The sequence below is a fragment of the Aulostomus chinensis genome, chromosome 24, assembly GCF_037954235.1.
Source record: "Aulostomus chinensis isolate RoL2024-O1b breed Wild chromosome 24, RoL_Achi_v1.0, whole genome shotgun sequence".
NCBI lineage: Eukaryota > Metazoa > Chordata > Actinopteri > Syngnathiformes > Aulostomidae > Aulostomus > Aulostomus chinensis.
In genome coordinates this window covers 6,353,571-6,374,075 of record NC_141343.1, presented here as the reverse complement: position 1 = coordinate 6,374,075, position 20,505 = coordinate 6,353,571, and the positions used below count along the sequence as shown (strand labels likewise).

General features: G+C 43.8%; 2 protein-coding genes across 9 annotated transcripts in view; one reads left to right on the top strand and one right to left on the bottom strand.

The window, feature by feature from the left end:
* The window catches only part of cirop (ciliated left-right organizer metallopeptidase), a 23,679-nt gene extending 17,656 nt beyond the window's left edge, over positions 1 to 6,023 (top strand). Inside the window, exon 18 of the mRNA XM_086196845.1 lies at positions 755 to 6,023. The gene's annotated coding sequence lies outside the window, so the exon portion shown is untranslated. The remainder of the gene's footprint in view (positions 1 to 754) is intronic.
* Positions 1 to 20,505, bottom strand: part of LOC147238515 (scavenger receptor cysteine-rich type 1 protein M130-like) — a 26,332-nt gene extending 5,827 nt beyond the window's left edge. For 2 of the 8 annotated variants that reach the window (XM_086196837.1, XM_086196843.1), the window contains exons 1-11: positions 20,221 to 20,505; positions 19,631 to 19,742; positions 18,692 to 18,836; positions 16,885 to 17,040; positions 11,028 to 11,327; positions 10,078 to 10,380; positions 9,704 to 10,003; positions 4,270 to 4,572; positions 3,896 to 4,195; positions 2,294 to 2,596; positions 1,920 to 2,219 (exon numbers count right to left, since the gene is read on the bottom strand). In XM_086196837.1, the coding sequence (XP_086052963.1) occupies positions 1,920 to 2,219; positions 2,294 to 2,596; positions 3,896 to 4,195; positions 4,270 to 4,572; positions 9,704 to 10,003; positions 10,078 to 10,380; positions 11,028 to 11,327; positions 16,885 to 16,930 (2,155 nt within the window). In that variant the 5' untranslated portion in view covers positions 16,931 to 17,040; positions 18,692 to 18,836; positions 19,631 to 19,742; positions 20,221 to 20,505. Of the gene's footprint in view, positions 1 to 1,919; positions 2,220 to 2,293; positions 2,597 to 3,895; positions 4,196 to 4,269; positions 4,573 to 9,703; positions 10,004 to 10,077; positions 10,381 to 11,027; positions 11,328 to 16,884; positions 17,041 to 18,682; positions 18,837 to 19,630; positions 19,743 to 20,220 lie in introns of all 8 variants that reach the window. The other 6 variants (XM_086196838.1, XM_086196839.1, XM_086196844.1 and 3 more) reach the window with 6 other exon arrangements.

Below are 20,505 nucleotides of genomic sequence, written 5' to 3'. Positions count from 1 at the left end.
CCTTGAAATAATTCATATGATCTAATATCATCTAATATCCCACATGTGTAAATCAGAGAGCACAACTGGAATCTCTGGTTTTCATCATCACCTTGACCCTTGTCAAATTCATGCATTGGTGGCTAAAAGGAAAGAAAATGGGGAAGGGTTGCTGGTTCACTCCTCAGGACTTGAAGGAAGAAGCACTATGAATGACTCTAATGTTGGTCTGTTTCTGAGATCAAATTGTTGTGGGCTTTTATTTTGTTAAGGCAATTTTCAGTATTTGAGGTTTCAATTTGATGCCTTTGTAGTGAACCTCAGTTGGAGTTGTGAACGCAGCCCACCTCAGCTCCTCCCCTAGCTCCTCCCATTGACCCCAGGTGCAGAATAAGAGGCCCAGCCTGGTGTGTTTCAGTCCCTGGCTGGTTGCCTCCACAGGTGGTGGTGGGTAGGGCCCCCATCATATCTGTTTATTTAACTCCAAGTTTTCTTTTAACTAATCTCTGCTTTTTTGTTTTATCGGATCCCTGCTGCTGTTCTGTTTTGTTGTAGTTAAGATTTATTTTCTTTTAGTGGACTCGTGTTTTCTTTTGGCCCTTCTGTTTCTTGCTTTGACTGCTTTGACTTTGGCCATTTTTGCTTTCTGGTAGTTTCTGATTTGTTATGGTCCAGGGTTAGGTTTCTATACTTGGAGTGCTTTTCTGTGAGGTTGTTGAGATTGTCCATCAATTGGGTTGTTGGTCTTGTTAACTTTCTTCTGCTTTTCTGTCAGGGAGTTCTCTTTGACTTTCAGTGTGGCCTGGGGGTCGTCAGGTAGGAGGCTAGTCATCGTGGTGAGGACTCACTCCCGTCGCATGCAAGTAGGCACTGGGGCACCTTTAGAGCATGTTGTGTAGTGATTCGTGTGTTGCACGCCAGGCCAGTGGGAAGGGTCACATTCGTAGTAGTCTGCCTCCTACTGGGGCCCCAGCCCACTGATATTAGTTTTCTGTTATTTAAATTAAAGTTACTTCCTGCCTCTGCTTCAGTCTCTCGACCCTGTGCCCTTATGTTTTGTACACTGGTTTAATTTCTGTGCTTTACTTCCTGGGGTGCAGGTCCCCAGGTAGTGTTATCGGTCCCTCTTTAGTTACACTTGGTCCCCCTGCTTTTAACACAGTAACCTACTCCCCTCCCCCTCGCCACACCTGCACAGGGAGAAGCAAGGTCAAACAGGGTTTTCCTGAGATGTACTGATCCCATTAAAGACACTGAAGCTCCTGGCTGGATTTATTCTGTGGTTCATTCATCAATTTATGTGCATCAGCGAACTTGACAGTGTGTGAGAGACCATGCTAACATGAGCTTCTCTCACAACTGTTCCTCAGTCATGTTAGCTTTTCTACCTCGCCACATGTACACGCGATGGGTGAACATGACCTATTTTGTGACTAATTTTTGTGTCTGTTCATGTTGCACATCTGAAGTTTAAAATTTGTTTTCAAGAGGTAATTTCATTTCACTGATCTCTCATTCAGCTCTTACGGGTTTCTTTTTCTGAAGACAAGGATGAAACAGAGACAGTAAATTGTTAAAATACAACTGAAAGCTGACCAGGATAAAAAGGCTTCTGGAAACATCAGCACACTTCACCTTTGTCTCACCAGGATTTAGTGACAAGCAGCACTGCTGCCTCCCTCATTACCACCACCAAGTTGCCCTTGAGCAAGGCCCTCAGTGGCTGTACTGAGCAGCTTGTGTTATGTTTTTGTGAATATTATAAGAGTGCTGCTGCAAATGAGAGTCACTCAGTGAGTTTCCTCTGGAGAGATGAAGGTTAAAAAAAATGGAATAACATCATTGTCAGAATAACAGAGGAATGTTTGTGTGCACGTCAACAACCAAAGTCTACTTGTCCTGGATCACAGTCACATGACTGTTAGTGTCAATAATGTTACCTGAGCAGGTGATTTCCAGGATGGTGGAACCAGGAGAGTTCCATGAACTCACACACTCCTTCAGTGTTGATGTAGACTGAACTAACTCAGAGTTGATGAACCACATGAGTTGTTCTGAGGACTCGTCTCTCTTCTGTGTTGAGACAGCAGAACCACAGTCCAGCCATCTACATATCACAGCTGTTTCCTTCAGGGTCCAGGACCAGCCTTTCTCTGCTGCTCTCCACTCTCCCAGGTGTTTCACCTCCAGTCTACCAGCACAGCGGTTTGCTCCTCCCACCAACCTGACATCATCAGGGTCTGAACAGAGACAAGAGGATCATAAATACATGAATATGCAACAGGACGGAGGAGGACCTGAACCAAAGCTCCACCTGAACAGATGAGTCCAACTGATCTGCCAGGTGAGCAGGTGTTTCCAGACCCTGAGAGTCCACAGTCCAGGAGGGAAGATTCATGGCCCTCACACTGGAACGCCTGAGCCCAGAATGGAGACTCTGCTGTTCCAAAAAGTCCCCCCTCCAGGACTGAAGGTGGCCCACATCTCAGCTCTCCACACAGCACCTCTGCATCCTGCATGTCAAAGTCACCTTCACACACCGAGGACCACAGCTGGTTAGATTTCACCTCCAGTCTGCCAGAGCAAAGGTTCGACCCGTCCACCAGCCTGACAGACTCTGAAAAAGACACCAAGAAGCAGATTCATGATGAGAATGAATTCATGTTAACATGAACTCACCTGTTCATGCCTCTGACATGTGAACTAGCAAACCCTGTCAATGAGACAGGAATGCATAGATTTCCAAGGAATTTATCCTGCTTGAAATCATTCATAAGATCATCGTAGCTGGGAGAAATTATTCCTGCTTGTTCCTTCCTGAACCATCTAATATCCAGCCATCTGTTTTGTATACCACTTATCCGAAAAGGGTCATGTGCGGTGGGGAGGGGGTGGAGCTTATCACAGCCGACATTGGGTGAGAGGCGGGGTTCACCCTGGTTCGGTCGCCAGTCTGTTGCAGGGCCATCAGGAGAAATTAGGGGCTGTGTCTTGCTCAAAGATACTTTGACATGGCCACTGGGGGGAGGAAGGATCAAACCAGTGACCCTATGGTTGCCAGACTGCCACACTACCTCTGAGCCATGCCGCCCCTCCATCTAATATCCCACATTTCTAAATCAGAGAACACAACTGGAATCTCTGGTTTGCATCAGCATCCTGACCCCATAGAGAAGTGAACTTGTGATGGGAGGGTGGTCGGTTCAATCATCAGGACTGGCAGGAAGAAGGAGTGTAAATGAATCTGATGGTCTGTTATTGAGGTTAAACTCTGTGAGCTTTTATTTTCTTAAGGCTTTTTTGGTAGAGGCATTTTTCTTTAAACGCTTCTGGTGAAGTTTTGGTTTTCCACATCCAAGTCAGCAAATGGATGCCTGCACGGAACAAAGAGAGGTTAAACAGTGTTTTCCTGACATGTAGGAATCATTTAAAGACTTTGAAGCACCGAGTTGGAATGAGAACAAGGTCGTCTGTAGTTGATTTGTTTGATGTCGTGTTCTGTGTTTTGCGTGAATTTTATTCTGTGTATGTTGAGGCAAAGGCTATGCTCACATAAATCAAGTCAAGTCAATTTTATTTGTATAAAAAGTCAGCTGGGATAGGTTCCAGCCCCGCCCAGTTCAATCCTCTGGACTGGGAGCAGGAAGCAGCCACCCTCATTAACACCACCGAGGCGCCCCTGAGCAAGGCTCTCAGAGGCAGTACGGAGCAGCTTGTGTTCAATGACTGTGAATGTGATCAGGGTGCTGCTGCAAAAGTGAGTCACTCTCAGTGAGTTTCCCCTGACTACATAAAGGTTAAAAAATGGAATATCATCATTGTCAGAATAACAGAGGAATGTTTGTGTGCATGTAAACAACCAAAGTCAACTTGTCCTGGATCACAGTCACATGACTGTTAGTGTCAATAATGTTACCTGAGCAGGTGATTTCCTGGATGGTGGAACCAGGAGAGTTCAATGATCTCACACACTCCTTCAGTGTTGATGTAGACTGAACACACCAAGAGTTGATGGACCACATGAGTCGTTCTGAGGACTCGTCTCTCTCCTGTGTTGAGACAGCAGAACCACAGTCCAGCCATCTACATATCACAGCTGTTTCCTTCAGGGTCCAGGACCAGCCTGTCTCTGCTGCTCTCCACTCTCCCAGGTGTTTCACCTCCAGTCTACCAGCACAACGGTTTGCTCCTCCCACCAACCTGACATCATCAGGGTCTGAACAGAGACAAGAGGATCATAAATACATGAATATGCAACAGGACGGAGGAGGACCTGAACCAAAGCTCCACCTGAACAGATGAGTCCAACTGATCTGCCAGGTGAGCAGGTCTTTCCAGACCCTGAGAGTCCACAGTCCAGGAGGGAAGATTCATGGCCCTCACACTGGAACTCCTGAGCCCAGAATGGAGACTCTGCTGTTCCAAAAAGTCCCCCCTCCAGGACTGAAGGTGGCCCACATCTCAGCTCTCCACACAGCACCTCTGCATCCTGCATGTCAAAGTCACCTTCACACACCGAGGACCACAGCTGGTTAGATTTCACCTCCAGTCTGCCAGAGCAAAGGTTCGACCCGTCCACCAGCCTGACAGACTCTGAAAAAGACACCAAGAGGCAGATTCATGATGAGAATGAATTCATGTTAACATGAACTCACCTGTTCATGCCTCTGACATGTTAACTAGCAAAAACCTGAGAATAAGAGAGACAATGTAGAATTACAAGGAATTTATCCTCTTTGAAATAATTCATGTGATTATTGAAGATGGGAAATGTTGTTCCCCCTCGTTTCTCCCTAAACCATCTAGTATCCCACGTGGAAATCAGGGAACACAACTGGAATCTCTGGTTTATATCATCATCAAGACCATTATCTGATTCTAGCAGTGGCGGCCTAAAGCAGTGATTCTCAAAAGGTTGAAAACCCAAAGATTTTTTGGAAAGTAAAACAAGTCAAAATTGTTTTGAAACAAAGAGTACTGCAAAAAAAAAGCAAATAATTTGATTGAAAATATATTTATGAACAAAATTCCATCTATCCATTTCCCCTAATGCTGAGAAAACGCGGGAACAAAAACCTGCTTTGACACACGTGCTTCAGTGTGAAAGGGGTATCAGACAGTCCACTTCTGAAACTTTCACCTCAGTCTTCACCGACCCAGAGAGTTTTTCAGAGATTTTGGTTTAAGGTGCAGTAGTTTTCCATGGGATTTGCCAAAGTGACAGGGGAAGCACGCAGGAGCGCTCGTCAGGTTGAAACAGCGAGGACGTGCGCACCGCTCCCGTCTACACAACTGGTGAATGTCCACTCCACGGCAAACAAAATGGATGAGTTGCTGCTTCTCAGCTCCAAAAATGGGGACATTGTTATGATCCAACATACATGTGCCATTTCCCTCTCTCTACCCAGTTCCAAGCTCCGCCCCTGTTGGTTGGTGATTGGCTGCTCCCTTTGTCAGTCACTCTGCGGCACACAGGAAACACCAGCTGAATCCATTCCCTGATTACCCCCCCTGGGTATTTAAGTCCGAGCTGGTTGTTTCCGTGTGCCGGAATATTGAATAGCATCTGTTGTCTTGACCTGCTCACCTTCTGTGCATTTTTTAAGTTTTTTCGGGGTTTGCTGTCTCGTCGCTGTTTTCTAGTTTCTTTCTCATTGTTACTTTTCTAGTCTGAGTAGAAAGACCTCCTCGTTGAGTGTTACTTTTTCTAAATGTGATTTTGCTCCACTTTTTCCTGAGCCACTAAGGTGTGCCAGAAGACCCAGTATTTCTGTGGTATTTTTGTTAAAGCTATTTGTCGGATTATAGCAGCAGAGTGCTGACATTTTGATTTCCTTAGATTTCCGTTCCATTCTATTTGGCTCGCTGATTCCTCAGCCTTGATTTATTTTCACCCCTGAGTTAGTCTGGTGGTCGCCTTTTGTTATCGTTCCTTCAGCTTATAGTGCTGCCCGCGTTTAGTTTCAGTGTTTTTCCAAATTTTTGTTTTTTGCGCCCTGTGCGTTTTATTAGCGTTCCACTTGTTTGTTGTGTCTCAGAGAAACCTCGACCACTGTACACTAATAAACCTCGTTTGTTAAACCTTGAGCTCCGTGTGTGGACACTTTGTCTCCTCTTGTGCTGATTCTGGTAGCCTGGTGAAGACAGGTCTAACAGACATTAGCAGATCCATCACCCTGTGTTTCACTGAAACCTGGCTCAGTGAGCACAGCCCATGCGTGTGCAGACCAAGTACTTCTGCATATCCAACAATGAATCGTGGTTCACTGCTAATCTCAGGGAGCTGCGTCAGGCCAAAGAGGAGGCCTACAGAAGTTGGGACCAGGCCCTGTACAGGTAAGCAAGGAACCAGGTGACCCAGGCGATCAAAGTAGCCAAGAGGAGCTACAGTGAGAGGCTAGAAAAGCCTGCAGCAACTAACAGACTACAGGAGTCCATCCCCCCCACCCTGTAGAAAACCCCAGACTGGCTGACAGCCTAAACAGCTTCTGCTGCAGAGTTGAACAGAACCCCTTCACACCTCTCACCATTGCAAAAGGACAACCAAGCTCAGCCTTCAACAAGATCATCCCTAAAATCCTCCACTAAAAGATCACCCAACTCACAGTGCCTACCTCCACATGTTGGTGGATCATCAGTTTTCTGACTGACTGGAGGCAGCAGGTGAGGCTGGGAGCATCACATCAAGCACCTGGACCATCAGCACTGGTGCCCCCCAGGGCTGGGTCCTGTCCCCTCTGCTCTTCTCTCTCTACACAAATGACTGCCCCTCAGTGGACCCGTCAATGAAACTCTTGAAGTTTGTGGACGATACCACTGTCGTCGGTACTGGTGGGTTAAAAATGTCTATATACCGATATATTTTATCGATACACATTTGTAGGAAAGATTATCAATACATAAATCCCAGTATCAATCTTTTAAAATGCATTAGATTTTACCTGTTTTTGTTTGCCCCTTAGTCTCACGTCATGTCGTGCAACGTTATTGCAGTCAGATTATCAGATCTCGCGAGATCCAGGCCATGTGCCTCCAATCAGAGAACAAGATGGCGGAAGCGCAACTTTCATCTCTGGCAAATTTAAGAGCCGATGTCTGGCAGCACTTCGGCTTTAAGAAGCAAGAAAATTGCGCCCAACTTGACAAAAATAATGCTGTGCGCAAAATGTGCAAAGTAGAAGTACAATGGAAATACAACTAACCTCCGGAGCCATTTGACTAGGCATCACCCAGAGTACACTCAACAACCAGGAAACTACAAGTCACTGCAACAACCCTCACTAGAGAAAGCATTTGGGATGAAGTTTCCATCCACGCCTCCATGTGCAGAGAACACCACTTTGGCTCTTGCAATTTTTCTCTGCAAGGACCTCAGACCATACTGTGTGGGAGAAAATGTAGGCTTCAGACACCTCGTCCAGACACTGGAACCACGCTATGTGCTACTGACACGGAAACAACTGAGTCAAGTCACAACCTCAAAGATGTACAGAGATGTTAAAAACAACGTCACAACTGCACTGAAATCGGCAGAGAGAGTTGCCAACGCTTGCGACAGCTGGAAAAGCAGAGCTACGATTCCTACTTGACCATCACCTCTCATTACACTGACAGTAACTGGTCCCTCATGTCCCACGTTTTACAAACGCGGGCGATTGAAGCTCGCCACACCGCGAGTCATCTTGCTGAGCTGCTGACGGTTTGTGGAAGTCTAAGTTGCCCTTCTGTTTTGAATGACGGTCATATATTTAAATAACAAGTGCATGATGTTGTATAACTATTGTTTAATGGTCAGTTCTCAATGTAAATATTAATATTTAATTATGCAGCAGGTTAGAGGGTTACTTTTACAATTGAATTTACAGCATTAGTCCTTTGAGAATCTCTTCCATTACCAAAGCAAAATTGGTATTGGAACTAAAATATTGTATCGTATATTGGATCGAATCGTATCGGAAATCGGATGGACTTGGGACCTTGTGTATCGAAATCGTATCGTATCGGGAGGTCAGTGGTGATACCCAGCTCTAGTCATCGGTCCAATCCGGAATGGTGACAAGTCTGCTTTCAGACAGGAGGTGGAGCAGCTGGTCCACTGGGGCAGTCTGAACCACCTGGAGCTGAACCTGCTCAAGAATGTGGAGATGACAGTGGACTTCAGGAGGAGCCCACCCACACTCTCCCCCTCACCATCCTCAACAACAGTGTCTACTGTGGACACTTTCAAGTTTCTGGGAACCAAAATCTCCCAGAACCTGAAGTTGACCTCAAACATGGACACTGTCCAGAAAAAAGCTCAGCAGAGGTTGGACTTCCTGTGACAGCTCAGGAAGTTGAACCTGCCACAGGAGCTGCTGATCATCTTCTCTACTGCAATAATTCAGTCTGTCCTGTTCCCAGCCATCACTCTGGTTTGGATCAGCCACCAAACAAGACAGGATCAGACCGCAACAGACAATCGGGTCAGCAGAGAGAATCGTCAGGACTGACCTGCCTTCTATCCAGGACCTTTATCAGTCCAGGGTCAGGCAATGGTCAGGCACCATCTCTGTTGACCCATCACACCCTGGTCACAAACTGTTTGATCCCCTCCCCTCTCGATGATGCTACAGAGCCCTGGATGCTGAGACCACCAGGCACAATAACAGTTTCTACCCTCAGGCTTTCACTCTGATGAACGGTAAATAGTCAGAGTGTCAAGAAATTTAAAAAAAAAAAATAATAATACTGATACTCTACTTTTCAAATCTACACTATATTTTGTATTCCGACTGTACATTTCTGTATATATACTGTCTATATGGCACATACCACTATATGTATATTTTTACATCTTATTCTTTTTAACCTAAATTATTCCCTCCCCTGTACAGTGAGCAATATCAACCTAGGAACAAATTCCTTGGTTTTTTTAACTTGGCCAATAAAAGTGATTCTGATTCTGATGAATCCATGAATCCGGCACCTCAGACAGAACCTTTGAACCAAACACCCACAACACACTGAAGCAGACCAGGTCCACCATTCAAACCTGCCACACCAGTAGCTTTATAGCAGGTGATCTGGCAAGAGGGAATTGCAAGTCACAGAGATGGTGATGAAGGAAAAGACGGCCCTGGCCTTGTTCTGTGTGGAAAACCCTGGAAGAGATCGTCATGAAGCCGTAGCTCCTGGAGGAGCTGAATCATTCCCAACTCCTGTGTTGTCCTGAGGATGAACTTGCGTCACTGCTGCTCGCCTCCACAGAAGAACCAGAGCCAGCGTTTCCCTGATTGATGCTTAGATACATTCTGATGTGTGTGATTCTACAACTGTCTGGTGTGTATCTCAGTCAAAGAGCAACCGTGTGTGATTGTCAACAGTGCTCAGCACAGTGCTGAAGGATAGAGAAGTGAACTTGTGACCAAAGGGTTGTTGGTTCAATCCTCAGGACTGGTAGGAGGAAGCAGCCACCCTCATTCAGACCACCGAGGCGCCCCTGAGCAAGGCTCTCAGAGGCGGTACTGAGCAGCTTGTGTTCAATGACTGTGAATGTGATCAGAGTGCTGCTGCAAATGTGAGACACTCTCAGTGAGTTTCCTCTGACTACATAAAGGTTAAAAACAACAACATTGGAGTTTCATCATTGTCAGAATAATAGAGGAATGTTTGTGTGCATGTAAAAAAAACAAAGTCAGCTTGTCCTGGATCACAGTCACATGACTGTTAGTGTCAACAATGTTACCTGAGCAGGTGATTTCCAGGATGGTAGAACCCGATTTGTTCCATGACCTCACACACTCCATCAGGGTAGATTTGTACTCAACACACCAAGAGTTGATGAACCACATGAGTCGTTCTGAGGACTCGTCTCTCTCCTGTGTTGAAACAGCAGAACCACAGTCCAACCATCTACATATCACAGCTGTTTTCTTCACGGTCCAGGACCAGCCTGTCTCTGCTGCTCTCCACTCTCCCAGGTGTTTCACCTCCAGTCTACCAGCACAGTGGTTTGCTCCTCCCACCAACCTGACATCATCAGGGTCTGAACAGAGACAAGAGGATCATTAATACATGAATATGGAACAGTACTGAGGAGGACCTGAACCAAAGCTCCACCTGAGCAGATGAGTCCAACTGATCTGCCAGGTGAGCAGGTCTTTCCAGACCCTGAGAGTCCACAGTCCAGGAGGGAAGATTCATGGCCCTCACACTGGAACGCCTGAGCCCAGAATGGAGATGACACTGTCCCAAAAAGCCCCCCCTCCAGGACTGAAGGTGGCCCACATCTCAGCTCTCCACACAGCACCTCTGCATCCTGCATGTCAAAGTCACCTTCACACACCGAGGACCACAGCTGGTTAGATTTCACCTCCAGTCTGCCAGAGCAAAGGTTCGACCCGTCCACCAGCCTGACAGACTCTGAAAAAGACACCAAGAGGCAGATTCATGATGAGAATGAATTCATGTTAACATGAACTCCCCTGTTCATGCCTCTGACAAGCTAATGAGAAAAAAACCTGTGAATGAGACAGGAAAATAGATTTCCACAGAATTTATCCTCTTTGAAATAATTCATGTCATTGTTGTAGCAGGGAAACATTATTTCTGCTCGCTCCTCACGGAACCATCTCATATCCCTCGTGTGTAAATCAGAGAACACAACTGGAATCTCTGGTTTTCATCATCATCACGACCCTTGGCAGATTCTAGCAGTGGTGTAATAAAGGATAGAGAAGTGAGCTTAAGACTGGAGGCTTGCTGGTTTAATCCTCGGGACTTGCAGGAAGAAGCAGTGCTGCCGCCTCCCTCATTACAACCACCATGGGGCCCTTGAGCAAGGCCCCTTAGTGGTGGCACTGAGCAGCTTGTGTTGTGTTATTTTGAACCTGATCAGGGTGATCCTACAAATGTGAATCACTCTGAGTTTCCTTTGATGAGATAAAAGTAAAAAAAAACAACAACAACAAAAAAACAGTGTATTGTAATTTTCAGAATTCGAGAACTCTATGTGTGCATGTAAATATCCAAAGAGATTTTTGTCCAGGAACTTGTGTCCATTATGTTACCTGAGCAGGTGATTTCCTGGATGATGGAACGAGATCTGGCCCTTTCTTTCACACACTCCTTCATGGTAGATTTATACTCAACACACCAAGAGTTGATGAACCACATGAGTCGTTCTGTGGTCTCGTCTCTCTCCTGTGTTGAGACAGCAGAACCACAGTCCAGCCGTCTACATATCACAGCTGTTTCCTTCAGGGTCCAGGACGTGTCTGTCTCTGCTGCTCTCCACTCTCCCAGGTGTTTCACCTCCAGTCTACCAGCACAGCGGTTTGCTCCTCCCACCAACCTGACATCATCAGCATCTGAGCAGAGACAAGAGGATCATTAACACATGACTATGCAACAGGAGCAGATGAGTCCAACTGATCTGCCAGGTGAGCAGGTGTTTCCAGACCCTGAGAGTCCACAGTCCAGGAGGGAAGATTCATGGCCCTCACACTGGAACGCCTGAGCCCAGAATGGAGACTACACTGTTCCAAAAAGCCCCCCCTCTAATTGGCCTGCCTGGCTGACATTTATATTTTTCATCTTGCTGCTGCTCACTGCAGATCACCGCATCTTTTATTTTGAAGGAGCCGTAGTGAGAGTGCTGTGCCTGCATGTGTGGTCAACTGACAGCAGGAGCAAAACAGAGCAATGTTCCATGAAAGTTGGAGCGTTTCTCCTCCACCTGCCTCTGCATTTTTGGGACTAGGATGGACAGACATGGGAGAAGGGAGGAGCTGACAGGGAGAGAGAAGAAAATGTGCAGGAGAAGCAGCTAAATACATAAAAAACTGATGGTACGTTTACAGGCAGCACCACTGGTTTGAAGTAAACATACTAGCTTTGTTTATACATGATCTAACCTCATGTACACAGCTGGTTAATAGAGTGATGCTAATGACACTCCGGCCTAAACTGTATCCTACTACATTATTCCATATTTATACTTTGATTCATCTGCATGTTCCAGTTTATTTGCACTTCTAGTTAGATGCTAACTGCATGTCAGTACTTTTCTTCTGTCCAATGACAAATCTGAATCTCTATTTTATGTTTAATGTACATCATCTGGGCTATTTATAATTATTCATTGGAAATTGTTTTTATGGCACCAGGTGAACATGTGCATCTCTGCCCAGGATATGTTATACTAGAATTATTTTGATTTGATATTATCATATTATTGACATTTTAGCAGTTTTTTGACACTTTTATAATTATACACCATCTAATTCATCAAGTGCACACTTTAATTCTGTTCCTGTCATGACTTGAGCTTGGATGAGAACCCAAACGCACGACTCCCAGGCAAGGTGCCAGATGAACAAAGTTTATGACAACAGTACAAATCAAAACCAGAGGGAGAGCTGGAAGAAGCCTAAACTACAAAAACTCAAAATCACTCCACAGAGGAGAACCTGACTCGACAAAGTAACAAAGAAACTAAAAGTTAGATCAGGTGAGGAGCATGGAATGGAATAAAAACCTGACTAGACAAAGCATCAACAAAAAAATATAAACTTGATGAGACAGGGAATGGTGTTGCAGTTGGACATGACGGACAAGACGAACTCACACCAGACAAAGAGAAACGCAGACTAAATATACAACCGAGGAAGGAAGGACTCTAAATGGCACTGAAATTCCTGACTGGAGTACCAAGATTCTGAGAGGGTCATGTTCACTCAGACCTGGTTTAACAACTGTGTCATGATACGTTTCCAGGACCTTTTCAATTACGGTGCTATGAGCCAACTTAAAGTAAATAGAAGGGAGCTGTGCCTCCCCTCCCCCCTCCCTCAGTGGAGGAGGAGGAGAGGAGCAGGAGACCTGTCAGGAGAGGAGAGGTGCTGGTGACCAGTAAACCTGCCTCAGTGGTCTCTTCTGATGTCAAATGCTCACAAGTGTACACAATGATCACAGTTACTGAGGACAGAAAAATGATGGAGGTTGTACTGGAGAAGAGTTCAAACTGGAGCCACGAGGCAACTACAATTCCATCATCCATCTTCCAGTCTTCTCCTCCAGCACTCACTATCACCCAGAAGTCCATCCTGTTAGACTGGAAACCTCCAAACAACCTCAACATCCTACAGTGGAAGAATCTGCTGATGAGCAGAAATCCCTGGAAAAAAATGTCTGCTTCCATCAACCATGAAACCACCAACTTCTGTAAAACCTGGTCCACTACCATCAATCAATGAACCTCTGAGATGCCTGACCTCCAACCCTCAAAGTGACACTGAACACACAAACACCCAACACATCCACACATCAACACACACACACCAGCTCCACTCACCCCTTGATTCTTTTTTAAAATGTCTTTATTTGTTCAAACATTTATTGTTTGCAATACAATATAATAATGGTATTATATTTTCATGATTATCATTCTTATATTAGGAACATTTTACTGATAGTGGTGATAACAACAGAAGCGTTTAACAGGGTACCATTAATGCTGAATAATATTGATTATCACATGATAATAATACTAATACTAATACTACAACTATTCCTGAAAATAATAATAATAATAATAATAATAATTATTATTATTATTATTATTATTATTCAGGGTTAGGGACAAAAGTCCCGGCCAGTACAGGGACGTGCTGGGCCCCTAATTCAGCCCAGGAAGTAGAGCTGCAAGGGCCGTCACTGGTGTGCAGCTATTTTAGGCTATTTTAGGTGCAAATTACTGTCAGTGGGTCACGTTAATAACACTGCCTCAACAGTAAGCATCAGAAAGTTACCATTGTAGTGAATCAAAACAAGTCCTGCTGGAGCAGTTTTATTTTATTTGATCTCATCTTTTTCTGTTCCACCCACTTCTGTCTCTCCTGTCTTCTTTCTTTTTGTCATTTTCTCCTCTCTATCCATCAGGTTCACGCCACAAAAAAGCTGACTGAGACTGATTGGGACGAGAGCCAAATAGCCAATCAGATTTCAAAGAAAATTGGGTCATGATCAGGTCCCCCCCCCACACCATTGAAAAGTATCACTGGTAAAGGAAGTCTCTGATTGACTGCTGCCTGCGACACGCATCATGGGGAGGGGCGGGGCCAGACCTGACGCTGCTGCATGCTCGCCTTTAGCCTGGCCCTGGAGGAGAAGATGGAGGTGGTGAAAAGTAAACCTGCTGCAGGGGAATTCACCGTCGCTAGACTCTCTACTAGAGGAGCAGGGAATCAGAGGAGTGGAAGGAGTTTGCAAGGCAAGGCAAGGCAAGGCAATTTTATTTGTAGAGCCCATTTTCACCACCAGTTTGTCTCAAAGGGCTTCACATGGCATCATAACAACATCCTCTGTCCTTTGACCCTCACATCGACTGAGGAGAAACTCCAAAGAAAACCCTTTTAACAGGATAAAATCTGAGAAACCTCAGGGTGAGCAACAGAGGAGGGATCCCTCACCAGGAGGGACAGACGTGCAGTAGATGTTGTTACAGACAAGAAAACAGTTTACAATACAAATACAATACATATTGCAGAGGTTCTAGATTCTGATGGAAGCTCTAGCATCACATTACCTTTCTCCTATTGTGTTCTTTGAGTGTTTTAACTACAATGTGTGTTGTGAAAAGAAGCCCTATTGGCAAGTGATTGAGTTCCATTTATTTATTATTTTGTGACTTTATTTAATTTTTACACCACCTCAATTATTCTTAAAGTGTATTGTTTCAGTTGTTTGTATTGTTAACTGGCTTGAACATTAAGTGAGTGATGGAATTCCTGTCTGCTGCTGCTGTGAATGAGAAAAAACATGGTGGTGGTTGGGGGGGGGGGGGTAATTTGGACAATTTTGGACTGGACATTTTGTAAAAATGCCTGTAAGAAAGAGGACAGGTGAGAAAGACATGGGTGGTGCACTACAGATTAGATTAAAGAAAATAAAACTCAAAACAAGATAAAATAAGAACAAAATATATATATATATAAAAAAGGAATACAAACGCATTTTGGGGTGACAAAAAAACAAAACAAAATCAAAACAAATAAACCTCAGGCTGGACCAGCCAAATAACAGTTTGGGGGCCACAAATAGGCGGCCGGTGGGCCAGATGGGGCCCGGGGGCCACATTTTGAGCATCACTGACATAAACTAACTCATGTCAATGGTGTGGATAATAACAATTACCAGGTTCCCATAAATGTACATAGTTGCCATTTATTCTTTCAAATATCCACTTCCTCCTTTCACGATCATTATGAGGCCCATTGCTATTCTAGTTCTGATGACTGTAACTGGTGTCAGTGTTTGTTCTGGTTGCCACCAACTGTTGTTACTGACATGATTACTAACTCTGTATTTCATCACCTTCTTTACTTGTTTCTTCTTTGCAGTCGAAACAGGAGCTTTGACAGGACAAAGAAGAACCAGCACACAGTGAAGGACTTTACTAGGTTCATGCTGAGAGACGCGTTTCACCTGGGACTTCCTCAGGTTCACTCCTCCTTCAGTGTGCAGTGCTCCATCTTTTTTTCCTGCCATATTTATGATTTATGTATCTACCGTTTATTTATTCTATTTCTTTTTACCATGATCTTCTTCAGATGTCATTCATCAGCTTACTATGATATTTTATCACTAATAATATGCATGAGACACAAAGAAACTGAACACACACACACACACACACACCAATTTACACACAACATTTTGACACAATAGCAGTCCCTCATTTTTATTCATTTATTGATTTTTTAAATATATTTTTAGTTTCTTTCCTTTTCCCAAATAATTCTTTTATTTCTCCCATATCAATGAATGAATTTATCTTGTTTATTTTTCCCTCCAATTTCCTGTCTCTCCCTTTGCAGTTTGCCCAGTCCTCTTTAAACAGAAAACACACAAAATGACTTTAAACCGTCTGATTGCTCAACTACTTGAATAAATGAATAAAGAAATGAGACAAATATCTCATGAGCAGAGGAGGAGGAGGACCTTTTTAACTTTCTCTATTCAGTGTATTTTAACTAACTATAATTTGCTGACCCCCCCACCACACACAAACTTTCAGCAATTATGGCTTCAGTGTCTTTGTTTCTAATCTCTTATTTCATGCTTCAGTTGTTTACACTCCTCTTTTCTCAGTGTTCCTGTTATCTTGTCTCTCCTGCTTCCATCCATCCATCATCATCTTCTGCTTATTCCTTACTCGTAAGGGTCGGGGGGGGGCTGGAGCCTATCCCAGCATCTACGGGCGAGAGGCGGGGTTCACCCAGGACAGGTCGCCAGTCCATCGCAGGGCCAACATACAGAGACGAACAACCATTCACACTCACTCTAAATTGACCGTAGGTATGAATGTATCAATCAGCCTCATCCCCAAATTGCATGTCTTTGGACTGTGGGAGGAAGCCGGAGTACCAGAGAGAACCCACACAAGAACAGGGAGAACATGCAGACTCCACACAGAAAGATCCTGTGTCTGAGCCGGGACTCGAACCCGGAAACCTTCTTGCTGTGAGGCCACAGTGCTGACCACTGCACCACCGTGCAGCCCCTCTCCTGCTTCATGTAAATTAAAAGAATATTTTTCAAGTTGATCTGAAACTAAGCTGAGATTAGTTAGACTGTGGTGGACCGACACTCTCTGGGTTTAGCAGCAGCTCAGTCCCCTCCTTTGATTGAACTACTGTGGTTGTACCAGCAAACTACAACTGGAGAACAGTACATTTATTTGACTTATTGCCATACGGAACACAGAACATCAGACCAGTTGAGGGCTGACTGGAGCAAACAGTGATGGAGTCAATCCAGAAATCCAGCTGCTGCCTCCAGGACACGAGCCAGTTGATTTGAGCCGTTTCAAACACGTCTATCTGAACCATACAGATCAACAACAACTTCCAATAGGAAGCCTACCTGAGCTCCACAGCACCAGCAGCACCAGCAGCACCCTGCCATCCATGTCCAGTGTCAAGCTCCTCCGATCGTCTGCTCCTAGTTTCTTCACTCTTATTTCCTCATCAGGACTCTTAAGTGCAGCTTTTCATGTCCGTGTCAACAGCTCCTGATGTGCTGAAGTGATACAAAGATAAAGCTGAGGGTCGGACACGTCATCCACATCAGAGTTGCGACACTCATGATCTTCTGATCAGATGAGCAGTTTCCTCTCCTTCACTGCTGCACAAGCATCAGATTGTCAGCACCACATCTCCTGTTTCCTGATATAAAACAACACCTCCTTCACTAACAAGCCTGACCAACTTAACATATTTCATGTCAACTGCATTTCACAAAACAGAGAAGTTTTGTTAAATGCCTACTGGAGGTGAATCTCATCCATGATTCTCCAGACATTTTTAGGATGTCTGACAGTTTCAACATCTGAGGAGGCAGACGACAGCGTGTCTGAAACAGAGGTTTTCAAAGTGAAGTCCTCAGATAAATTAGCTGAGTTTCACTGGAATGTGAACTCTTATGAAGGTCAGAGAATTAAAAAGATGGATAGATAGATAGACAGATAGATGGATAGATACATAGATAGATAGACAGATAGATAGACAGACAGACTTTACTCAAATCCAAACATGCAGTGCTCATAAGAATGAATTTCATTGCAAAGGCTCTCGAAAACACAACACTGTACAACTAAACAGTGGACCCCACTGAGCTCAGTGTGAAAGCAAGCTTTTCCCAGGCATTTCAATAAAAGTAAAATCTGATCAAATTTCTGATCTGACCTTTAAATACATTTCTCAAAATATAAACTTTTACTTTTTTTCCAGGTGATTTCCTTGCCGGAGTTACTTCTAATTTCTAGGGAGTTTCTTGATAGTCACTCAGGACTTTATCCCTCATGTTTTTGAAGGAAACAGGAAAAAAGATGAACAAACTGGCAAACACAACTGGAATATTAATAACAAACCTGCCAGACAAATCATAGAAAGAACATACAGGAAAAAGTTAAATCATGTTCACTTTCACAGATAGTTTTGAGTGTCAGCTCACTGATCCTGGATCAGATTTGTGTTTAAGGGATAAAAGCAACGAGACTTGTTTGAATGTCTTGAAGAGGGTTCATCATCCAGGTACTTCTTATCTTGTAGTAACTGCAGTACTTCTACCTTTAACTTGGTCATGTTCAGACACTGTCACCACACATTTCAAAGCAGGGAAACTGAACTGGTGTTTTCAGGCCTGTTAAAAGAACCCTGCAAGTGAATGTGGTGTTCAGACCAGCAGATTTAGGGCCAAGTGTTTCCATGGATTTCTGTGTGAGAAGCAGCGTTGCACCACAGGCTTGTATTTTTGGGTCAAATCTACAAATCTTTGTTCAGTCATAGAAGCAGGAGGGAGGGGAGGACATTGGGTGAGAGTGAGAGTCAGAGGCTGCAAATGACAGAGAGGAGGGGGAGGCTGGTGGAGACAGACCTCCATCATGAGATGTTGATCAGCACAGACGTGCAGCATTTAGAGAGACGACGTGATAGAAACCTGTTTTTGCTCTTAACTTGCTTTTGCTGGTCTACAATGTTCGAGAGAAGAGAGAGAAATCCACACACTGGACCAGGCTGATACCAGCAGAACCAGAGCTCCGCTCCTTCAACCAAACATTAACGTGAGGTCACTCGGTGCATTTTGCTGCTTCCTAACTTGATCTTTTGAAACACAGAGGCTTCATCAGGAGAGTGAACAAGGAATGAAATGGTCTCCCTACAAGAGTCACCTTCAAGCAGCTGAGGCAACATGGCTGCTGATCTTTGCTCCTTTTGCTTGAAGCACCGTTGCTTCCTTGACCGGCTGTTTTACTGCACTCCTGGACTTTGATAGAACAGAAATATTCAGCACCCTTTCCCATCACAGAAGTGCTCCTGTTAAAGTTCAATAAAATACAAAGGACAACACAGTGACACAAAAACATTGATAAAGAAGAAGATTTGCTATTTTTGAATTTGTGTCCCATCCTATGAATCCAACTCATTATCAAACTGAGCATTTTCATTGATTGATGGTTTTAATTACTGTTATTTTACATTTTCATGTCTTCTTTGATGACCAAGTTGAACATTGTAGCAGACTAAAAAATATGAATCATGGTACGACAGCATTACATTACATAAGACAGTAACAAAGTTATCAACCAAATATTACAATATTGACAATTCCCAGTTTTTAAGAGGGAACTGTGAAGTATTCAGTCTTGAAAAGTAAAACCCCAAAGTTCTAGAATGTCAAACTGCTGACATCATCATCTCCTGGTTTCCCCAGTAAGGCATTTTCTGCCATCCACACACAAGAGTTTAAAAAAAAAGATTTCAATTTTCAATGGACTTTTCAGACAAAGTGATGAGGTTTGTGTGAGTGGAGGTGGTGTTGAATGATCTAAAGGAGACAAATCTAGAAACAGACCATGTTTGTGAAACTCAATTTTCATGGCTGCGTCCATTTTATTATTTTTCCTCAAAGTAGTTCAAATCATTTAGGTTCATTTTCAGTATTTCAAGTAACCTGTATTTAATAACTGAACATGTTATAGAAATGTGACCCAACTCTATCACTGCAGTCCAGATTTCATTAACATGTCAAGTTAAGCTGCATCAGTGAAAATGTGTTTCTGACTGTTGACAGCAAAAGCTTCATAATGACTCCTGCCTTCATCACCTACGTCTGGATTGGCCTCCAGGAGTTCAAGGAGGACGTCTTCCTCCACTGCTGCCTCAGTCTCATCAAAAATGTCAAGTTCAGCTGCACTGGGAATCCCTGACTTGTTTTTTTAACTACAGGAGGAAAGCATTTAATAAGATAAAGCTGGATTAAGTTTAAAAGGTTTCAAATGAAGAACTGCTTAAACAGTTTTTAATCCCCACAATAAATGAAAAATGTACCATTGCAGTAACTTGTTCACAGTTCAATCATGAATTAGCATCTTGTCCATTACCAATATTAGTGGATAATAAAAAACTTCTCATTTAAGTTGCAACATGCAAGAGGCAGCAGACAAGGTCAAATTAATTTGACACATCCAACTAAACAACAATGAGGTGCATACTGCCCTCTACTGACTAAAACTGATAATGTCACTGTGAACTCTCAGGAAAAGAAAAGCACAAATTGAACAAAATAAAAAAGGACATTCACCCCCCCCCCCAAAAAAAAGAAATTCAACAAAAAATGTCCTCAAATAATTCAGTTACATCAAACCTTGTGCCTGTATGTTGTGATAGGATTTTATCCACAAAATAAAACGAAACTCACCTCGATGTTTGATGCAGTCCAGGAAAAAGAACACAGTTCCCTTTATTCTCCTGCCGTTAACGTTCCTAAACTAGCAAGAATGTTAGGTAGCATTAGCATTGACTTCAGCTAAAGTCTACCAGCTTCAGGTACCTTTATCAATCGCTTTAATAGCTACTTAAGGCTTTATAGGCGGTTTATATAAAGTTTTAGAACCTGTACAAGTTAATATTCTTAGTTTTTTTATTTTTAAAGCGAATATTCCAGGCACTGCGTTTTCCTCTGGACACCGCGAATCGAAGAAAA